Genomic DNA, 10,000 nt, shown 5'->3' on the forward strand with positions numbered 1-10,000 from the left:
ATTTAGTTCATTATACATCACTGTATGTACTGGAGCTAATTTACTAAAGGAGTAGAGGGTATTTACTTTGCTTGGTGAATAAAGTCACCTTCACTTAAAATATCCAACCATGGGCAAAGAAAAAAAACACAGGGTTTGCTTGCACATGATTGGATGAAGAAAGTGAAAAAGTTCACTTTTATTCACTAGACTAGTGAGAAATATGAGGATGATTTGCTAAGGAAGATGTGAATGTTCACACAACACATTGTTCCCTAAATGGTCACTTAAATGATCTCATCTTAAATATTCACTTAAAGTATCCAACCATAAATAAATTTGTGCTTATTTATTTCATCTGAACAGGAATTTATTGTGTGGACATTTTCAACTCCTTTAGTAACTTCAGTTAGTCAACCTCTATCTGTTCAGGTAAATCAACCCCAATGTGGGGTTGATTACTAAAACTGGAGAATGGTGCAGCTGTGCATGGTAGCCAATCAGCTTCTAACTGCAGCTAGTTCAGTTAAGCGTTGGCAATAAAACCTGGAATTTGATTGGTTTCTGTGCAGAACTTCGCCATATTTTGCACTCTTCAGTTTTAGTAAATAACCCCCAATGTGTATATGTGTGTGCATTTGTGTATTACATATGTGGTATGTAATACCACAGTAGTGTCTGTAGTATTGACTACAATTTACATAAGAAATGTAAAATATTGTTATAGTATACTGAACACAAGTTTTTATATAGTGTAATTATATGTAGAACAAAGTGCAAAAAGATACCTATATAATAGTATAAAAATACACGAATGTGTGGCTGTGTGCATGTGTATAATATTGAAAGGAGTCACAAGACTCTTGATAACTCAAGAAATATAAATCCATATCTTTTGTTTTGATTGTTCTTTTGTAGAATAATTAAATCATAGCTATAAATATACATCAGACCACATGTTCCCTGTAATTGCACATTGTAGCATGTGTGTGTTTATGTGTGTGCACGCTTGTGTGTGTGCGCGCATGTGTGTATAATATTGAAAGGAGTCATGAGACTCTTGATAGTTCTAGAAATATAAATCCATATCTTTTTTTGTTTTGATTGTTCATTTGTAGAATATTGAAACCATTGCTATAAATATACAACAGACCACATGCTTCCTCTAATAGCACATTATAGCATGTGTGTGTGTACGTGTGTATATTATTGAAAGGAGTCTTAAGACTCTTGATAGCTCTAGAAATATAAATCCATATCTTTTTTTTGTTTTAATTGTTCATTTGTAGAATATTTAAAACATTGCTATAAATATACAACAGACTACATGCTTCCTCTAATAGCACATTGTAGCGTGTGTGTGTGTGTGTGTGTGTGTGTGTGTGTGTGAGAGAGAGAGAGAGAGAGAGAGAGAGAGAGAGAGAGAGACAGTTAGAGAGGGAGAGAGAGAGAGAGAGAGAAAGATAGATAGATAAATAGATAGATATTAAAAGAAAGAGAGATAAGAAAAGAGGGTTAACAAGAGAGGAAAAAAACAGATAGATAGATAGATAGATAGCGTGTGTGTGTGTGTGTGTGTGTGTGTGTGTGTGTGTGTGTGTGTGTGTGTGTGTGTGTGTGTGTGTGTGTGTGTGTGTGTGTGTGTGTGTGTGTGTGTGTGTGTGTGTGTGTGTGTGTGTGTGTGTGTGTGCTATATTGAAAGGAGTCATAAGACTCTTGATAGCTCTAGAAATATAAATCCATATCTTTTTTGTTTGGATTGTTCATTTGTAGAATATTTTAAAAATTGCTATAAATATACAGCAGACCACATTCTTCTAATAGCACATTGTAGCATGTGTGTGTTTTAAGCATATAAGTGTATTTATTATGATTGAATATGCTTCATAGAAATTCTGAATCACTGTTAGGGACTAAAAACATAAGATGAGTTTTCACATTCTAGTTTCTCTGCATATTTGGTATGTGTGTAAGTACTCGCAAAACTATCTATCTATCTATCTATCTATCTATCTATCTATCTATCTATCTATCTATCTATCTCTCTCTTTTCACATTCATTTGAATGTTGCTGTTTTCATACTCAAGAAAAGGTTCAGTAGATAAAGTAGACCAATCACTAATTTAGAAGGATATGTATGTGTATATCTAGTAGAATGAGTGAAATATGATGAAGTATAGTACAGCCCTTTATCTATCTATCTATCTATCTATCTATCTATCTATCTATCTATCTATCTATCTATCTATCTATCGTGATACTCAAGAGAATATTCAACAAAAAGAGTAGGCCCATCACAAATTTAATAGGACATGTACTTTTACCTATAGTAAAACGAGAAAAAGTATGAACAGAAGAATGGAGTAACGCAGTCCTCACCGTGCTTGTTGAAAGGATTTTATTTTGGACAGATAAGTGTTGCACACCTCTCTTTGCTACTTTCACTGTGTTTTTTGGAGTTTATCAGTTTAAAACATTTTTCATTTCACTGAAGTGGACTGTTTGTTGCTGGTAGACAAAACATTCCAATAATCCAGTTTCAAAGAGCAGAGTATGCTCCTTATTTAAACCATAAAACAATTAATGCCAGACGTCTAGCCAGCTCTGGGCTCTTGTTTTGTTCACCTCCATTCAACACAAACAGCAGTGAGACATAGGTTGTAAAGCCTGGCTTTCTCTGCGGAAGTATACCTAGTGCCTGCCCTAAAACCAGCACCATCCTGTCCTTTTTATCTCGCTCACAAAAGCCTGGATTATATGACACCATCCGGAAAGACGACATATGTGCCACAAACCACTAAAGAGACCTGGAATTGTAGCAATCCTACCCAAATGTACAGCAAAAAAAAAAAAAAACACTGTGTAAAATGTAACATGCAAAGATGTACTTGATCTCTCTGCCTTTGTCCCTCTCTATCTCTTCCTTTATTCTCGTCTTTCTCCTTTTGAAAGACAAACTTCCCATCATGGGACATTAAACTGATTGATCAATTGTCAAAGTGACAATGACATCTTAGATCACATCTTTCAGGCAAACCTTGCAGATGTGGGAAGTCTGTACCAGTTTTGTTTATGTATACGCCTTTTGCAATATGATGCATATTTTTTTGGTATTAAATTAAAACAGCAACTTTTTTTTCAGCAAATAATTTCTCCCCACCACACAAATAACCCAACTATATGTCAATGGATGTATTCATATTCTAAGGAGTCCACTGAGAGAAGCAGGAGAGCTGGCTTGTTGAAGCGGCTAGGCATCCTAAGGTTGCTAAGATCACTAAATCTGTCCTTGGCATGAGATATATTTGAATGATAATAATGCGGATCGGGGGCCCTTCTTGATCTTGGACAACCAATTCAAGAATGGAAGGCTGAGAACTCTCTAAGGATTGCAACATTCTACAGCTAGCTTTAACATTCTTCCATGTTATTCTCTCACTTAAAAAAACAAACAAGAAACGTATTTTTAAAATCCTCTTTTATGGCTTAAGGTTTAATAAAGGAGCTCAGTATGACATCATAGAGTATAATAAATTGGAATATTTTATAAATATATTTTTTTCATAGTTTCTCATGTTATTATTATTAATATTGTTGTTGTTATTATTATTATTTACGCATCATAAGTGAATCTGTACACACGGAATGAATATTCCTGTTGCCAACCATGGCTAAAATGGTCATGTGAGGTTTTCTGGTCAAACACTGCTGGTGCTGCTTGTACAGTCCTCCCAGTCCGCCATTAGGAGGATTCTGGAGCTGGCCTACTTGTGCATTTGCTCCAAGCTGCCTCCTACCTATAAAATATTTAACTATATTACTCCAGTAGCTTTTCACACATCAATAAAGCCTCCAGAGATCTTTAAACATGCTATAAAAAGGTAGATCTTTTTCAAGTCGCTTTTTCTAAAGTCAAATAAGTCGCAAGAGTAGATTTTAGATCCACCACTAAAGTAATAAAATGTATGTATGAGATACCCTACCATAAAAAAAGGAATGATCTGGAGTCTCAAGGCAGCCCTAGCAGGAAGCAGCTTAAATTAGGAATGCGGCCCTCTATTATTGTCCAAACCTGACATTTCTCTTGACTGAGACCATAAATAATCATGTCATGTATTCTAACTTGGGAGTCAGATGCAAATGAAACAAATACAGCTTTATTCTAAAATCATGTTTTCAGGGCTGCATTTAGCGCCATTCCTGGGTATGGAAGGCATTTTTCCTCACATGCTTTCTGCTGTAATACACTCACTACAAAATTAAAAAATATACAAAATATCTATTAAATAGCAGGAATGAACAGACTAATGAAATTTTCAGAGGAATCCGAGCTCTGTGGAAGACCCTGTCTAATGGTAAGTACTACTGATCACAAATTAATGAAATGTTTTTAATATAGATGAAATTGCACTTCTTTTCTATGCGCTATTACCGGTCTTGGCCCATAGAACTGTTCTCCCTTTTGTACTTGGTTTTTATATAGCCACAAAACACACAAAGGCATTATAGTGCACTCTTCTATATTTACATAGAGCTGCTCTACAGGCATAACAGAACAATACTGAACATTTCTTTGTGACAAGAATAAAATACATAAATATATACATCCAAGAGACTTTCAATACTATAACAAAACATACTGGTAGATTCCGATTTGAATTATACAAAATATGCACTCACAAACTTCTTCAAATAAAAATTAACACTGGATAAGTATAAGTTACAAAATAAAATACTAAAAAAAATATTCAAGTACTTTCTTGTTTTTTGTTATTTTTTTTTCCTTTATAGACAGAGAAGAGAAACATTTTTTTTAAATCTGCATTTTATAAAAGCATGTGCTTTTACAATGCGTGTGTGTTTATTATCTAATCTAAACACCGATGTCCACATTCATAGTCAATAGAAGTCTATTTTTTTATTATTAGATAATGCTTGAACCCACGGGAAAGCAAAATGTTTTCTTCACATATCTGTTATAACGAGGTTATTGATAAGAGGATGTGTTAAGGAAGAGTCTAGGGCTGCTCTTTGTCGGTTTTTTCCTTGTTCATTTTCTTCATTTTCATCCTTCTGTTTTGAAACCAAATTTTAACCTGGCGTTCAGTAAGATTCAGAACCCTGGCGACTTCATAACGCCGGTCCCTGGTTAGGTACATATTAAATAAAAACTCCTTTTCTAGTTCCAAAGTCTGGTACTTTGTATAAGGACACCTTTTCTTCCTCGTGGAGCGAGCATGAATCCAATTTGCCACTGGGTTATCTGGAAAGAAAAAGGAAAGTTAATGTTTAAATACCAGGAAGTCCATTAATGTCCTTAACATTTGAATGTTTCTCTTAACTAGGGCTGTTTGATGAAGAAATCATGTAACATCTTTTAATCCCTTCATTTTACAAACACCGATCTTGCAGGGGACTGATTTATTTAATGAATGTGTAAGTAGAAGACTTTTCTTGTGTGTGCAGACGTTTCTCGTGGCTAAAATTGATGTGGGCACTTAAAGGTATTTAGCACATGAGTAGCAGAAGCCATTGTAAGCCAGCTATAATAAAAATACACTGTGTGTTCTCTCAAGGCCATAAAAGTCTGGAGCAAGTCCTGTTTCCTCTAAAGACTTTTAACCCAATCAACCTTAAAATAAATAATTATAGCTCTTCATTCTTTCCATTATTTTTTTTTAATTATATTGTATTTATCTACTGTTTGATGAGCTGATTAAAAAATGTGCCTTTATTAAGTGTACATCTTTAATCCACCTAATTTATAAACAAAATATAATTCTAGCATCCGTGGATATAAATATACCACACATAATACTAGCTATGTGATTTCTGGGGTATCTTAAGTGTATTTTTTTTTACTCCCTACTTTAGCAGATCTCTTAAATGTCTTGTTAAGTTGTTGAAATATTTTAAAACTGAAAATGATTTTAATACAGCAATAAATCTATCAGCAAGGGTACACGCATGTGTGTATGTATACTGCCTAATATAATTATATATCATGTATTGTGCCTGTATAATCTGAAGGTTTATAGCAGAGTTTATAACATTGCTAATAAAATGTGTGACTGCCAGGTGTCTGGTGGAGTGAATGGGCTGTGTTATCGGCACATTGATGATAGATCAATGGTAAGGGGGGGGGGGGTCTAATAAACCTAAAACTGGCCATACATTATACAATTTTCTTCTTCAATTTTACCTTCAACTATATACTGCAAGGGCCTGTCTTATTACACACAAATTGAAACCATATTATATGGTTTTGGTAAATCTAAAGGAAAACTGTACAAGAAAAATTGTATAATGTGTGGCCAGCCTAACTATGGGACCAGGTAGGTTTAACTTTAAGGCTGACCATACATTATACAATTTTCTTGTACAATTTTCCTTTAGATTTACCACAAGCATATAATATGAGGTCAGACCTAAACACTTTCAGTTTGTATGCATTCAGGCAGGCCCTTGCATTACATAGTTGGAAGGTAAACCTAAAAGAAATTGAACTAGAAAATTGTATAATGTATGTACAGCTTTAGGATGACAAAATTAAAGTGAACAAGAAAATTGTATAATGTATGGCCAGCTTTAGGATGAAAAAAAATTAAAGTGAATGAGAAAATTGTATAATGTGTGGCCAGTTTTAAGGTGACACGAGGAATGTGAACAAGAAACCTGAATAATGTATGGCCACCTTTAGGATGACACAAGGAAAGTGAACAAGAAAAATTGTATAATGTATGTCCAGCTTTAGGATGACACAAGGAAAGTGAACAAGAAAAATTGTATAATGTATGTCCAGCTTTAGGATGACACAAGGAAAGTGAACAAGAAAAATTGTATAATGTTTGTCCAGTTTTAGGATGACACAAGGAAAGTGAACAAGAAAATTTAATAATGTATGTCCAACTTTAAGATGACAAAATTAAAGTGAACAAGAAAAATTGTATAATGTATGTCCAGTTTTAGGATGACACAAGGAAAGTGAACAAGAAAAATTGTATAATGTATGTCCAGTTTTAGGATGACACAAGGAAAGTGAACAAGAAAAATTGTATAATGTATGTCCAGTTTTAGGATGACAAAATTAAAGTGAACAAGAAAAATTGTATAATGTATGTCCAGTTTTAGGATGACACAAGGAAAGTCAACAATAATATTGTATAATGTATGTCCAGTTTTAGGATGACACAAGGAAAGTCAACAAGAATATTGTATAATGTATGTCCAGCTTTAGGATGACACAAGGAAAGTCAACAAGAATATTGTATAATGTATGTCCAGCTTTAGGATGACACAAGGAAAGTCAACAAGAATATTGTATAATGTATGTCCAGCTGTAGGATGACACAGAAAGTCAACAAGAATATTGTATAATGTATGTCCAGCTTTAGGATGACACAGAAAGTCAACAAGAATATTGTATAATGTATGTCCAGCTTTAGGATGACACAAGGAAGTTTTCTGTGTGAACCTGATCTCCTCTGGTCACAGCCATAAAACCACAGCTACTATGGGTTTGTTCAAATGCCCAATTGTCCCACGCAGCTCCAGTGCCTGCAAGCACATTTTTTGTTGCCCTTTGAATTCAATCTGCTGGGATCTTGCTTTTAAGAAACTGGAGTCCAGCCTTTTGCACATGCATGTAAAATAATAAGGATGTGTGTTGTTTTTTTTGTTTTTTTTGCTGACAAGGCAGGTTGATGCATTAGGGTTAGGTGTTCCCTCCCTGGCTGGAACTGCATCGGTCCCAGGGACTGGATTTAGCTGCATTGCTGCTGTCCCCATCCAGAGCTATTACCGGGGATCTATATGTACGTGTGAAATGTGTCCCTGATCTCAGGCTGGGTGTCCCATTGCACATGGGAAAGGAATGACTCCTAGGCAGTGCACCCATGCTAGATCCCTTCCTAGATCTTTTATTCTCCCATTCAGCCAGGTCTTCCTGCAGGCTGTGTTTTTTAGGGCAGGGCCCTGCTAAGGAGGTAATTTCATTTTATGGAGGACTCTAGTACATGCTATAATTCCTCCTCCTCCCCCCCCCCCCTGTCCGGTTGTAAACAAGAATGGCTCTTTAACTTACTGGGGTCCAATTCAGACTTGTCTTCTTTGTGTTTGCTGGAAAGGATGGCCTCAGATTCCGGGGAAGGAATGGTGTGTAGAGGTGGCCTGTCTCTGAGATCGCCGGGGGATCCATACATGTAATCCGGATAGCTGCGGCCATCGTTGGGGCCACACTCCCTCCTGCTGGGGAAGGCGTCAGGCTTGAGTCCGTAGTGCCTGCTGCTTGCTGCAAAGCCTGGGAAGGACACGGTCCCTGAGATGGGCTCCAGCCAAGTGCGCATATACCTGGCGTCTGTGCCCAAGTGTGGCTGGTGGTGGCTGTAAGGATGGTAGACCACTGAAGACTGGGAGTGCACAGGACCCCACGACGTGGTAAAAACTGCAGGCTTCGGGGCAAAACTGCACGAAGGAAAATCTCCACAGTCCGGCACTAATCCTGTCGGTCGTGCAGCTGCTGGGTGAGCCCCAGTGGTAGGGAACCTAGAAGCCAAGAGGTCTTCAGTCTCATGGCTGATCAGAGAGTCCACATAATAGTTGCTGATGGGACCAGACGCAGACATTGTTTCCCCCTTCTTTTACATTCATAAGATTATTGTATGAACTGTATGTGTACTTTTTATCTGCTCATAGAACAATCAGGGCAGGTAATTATTTTTTCAGCCTCTCATGCTTGCCATTGGCTCTCGCCTCCCACGTGATTGTATTTACAAAAAAAAAAAAAAATACAGTGTAGATCAATGCGCAGGTCCCATTGCCTCTATTCCTTAATACTGGACGGTCTGCTTTTCATAAAAATAATGTGGAAAAAAAAAATCAAGGAGTGGACCTGCTGGAGCTCATTAAGGACTCATGCCTAGCTGCACTTTTCCTGGGATTGGGGAGAAACTTGGGTAAAGCATGTCAATGGAAGGAACGTGAGAATGACGGAAGGGGACTATTTCTTGACGCAATCCATCTCTGTCTCTTCTCTGTAATGCTGCCAGAATCCTAGCATGGATATATAGTACAGTCCAAGACATAGCTTTTCATTAGAAATACATTATGATTTCTGCATTTCGTTTATAATCACTTACTGCTTCCTGCTATTTAGACTGAATTAGACTCATTGTATCCCTCTCACTTCTTTTTCTTTCTTTTTTTTTTACAGTGCTGTCTTATTTCTTTTAACAGGCTGCCTTCTGTGCTGGGGTGTCTTATAAAATGCAATGTATCAGTTGGTATCATTCTTCACCAACCAGCAGGCATTGAAAATCAAGCAAGTGGAAGCCTCCTGAGTTGAAGAAGGGGGAAAGGCAACTCACACAAGACACAGTTAAACAGAATAAAAACTGTTAAGCTACTCCCATCTTTCAGTGGATGTCTCTATTCGTCTGGTGAGCCTTGGATGTTTTTATGTCCTTCAATAAAAAATTTACGAGGCTCATTCGATTGTTCATAAACGTGTCGTTCATTAAAAAAAACTGTAAGGTTGGATTTCAACTGTAAAAAAAAAAAAGAAAAAAAGAACACAAAACTTATAGCAAGTTCTCCCATTCATTTTCTGGGGGGAAAGAAGACAAAGTGCAAAGATTTTCATAAGAATTATGTCCTGGAACTACTTCCAGTGCCACCGGTCCTGTCAATAAATAGCCCTCTTCATTGTGTATAGGAATTCCTCTACACTGAGCTGAGGAACCCCGGCAAGGGCAGCAAATACACACAAGTGGGCAGCTATGGAGTGCTTTCCTTTACATTGGAAATCCCTGGTTTTATTTTTCCAAATGATGGACATTAGGGGTCCATTTATGGCTGATAAATCTCATTTTTACTGTTGCACTGGTAATTCAGAGCTGCAGTAAATAATGAAGGATTCTAGATCATGCTCTAATAGAGATCCTTTATCGAGGGATGCTATATGCTATGCCCTGTTCTATGCAGCTTTAGCCATTTGATACATCTTCTCAGCACACAGTAGGC

The 10,000-nt window shown here is 36.8% G+C and overlaps 1 protein-coding gene and 2 long non-coding RNA genes across 3 annotated transcripts in view; 1 reads left to right on the forward strand and 2 right to left on the reverse strand.

Moving 5' to 3' along the window:
* Window positions 1-10,000, reverse strand: part of LOC149450791 (uncharacterized) — a 167,224-nt gene that overhangs the window by 146,931 nt on the left and 10,293 nt on the right. The gene's annotated exons all lie outside the window — the stretch shown is intronic.
* LOC149450796 (uncharacterized) lies at window positions 3,736-9,467 on the forward strand. Its single transcript, XR_016315215.1, has 2 exons — window positions 3,736-4,335; window positions 9,192-9,467. It is a non-coding gene; the product is annotated as an uncharacterized LOC149450796 (long non-coding RNA).
* On the reverse strand, window positions 4,484-8,733 carry HOXC9 (homeobox C9). Its single transcript, XM_089691425.1, has 2 exons — window positions 8,064-8,733; window positions 4,484-5,243 (listed from the first exon to the last, which is right to left on the reverse strand). Exons 1-2 carry the CDS (start codon window positions 8,602-8,604, stop codon window positions 4,999-5,001), a joined length of 786 nt encoding a protein of 261 aa, XP_089547551.1. The 5' UTR covers window positions 8,605-8,733; the 3' UTR covers window positions 4,484-4,998.

The sequence above is a fragment of the Staurois parvus genome, unplaced genomic scaffold (assembly GCF_062004578.1).
Source record: "Staurois parvus isolate SC_StPar_1 unplaced genomic scaffold, SC_StPar_1.0 ptg000562l, whole genome shotgun sequence".
Lineage (NCBI taxonomy): Eukaryota > Metazoa > Chordata > Amphibia > Anura > Ranidae > Staurois > Staurois parvus.

Coding starts and splice junctions, on each gene's coding strand:
- HOXC9 (XM_089691425.1), bottom strand. CDS start 8,604: ATGTCTGCGTCTGGTCCCATCAGCAACTATTATGTGGACTCTCTGATC. Junction 5,244..8,063: donor CAAGTCTGAATTGGACCCCA/GTAAGTTAAAGA, acceptor TTTTCTTTCCAG/ATAACCCAGTGGCAAATTGG.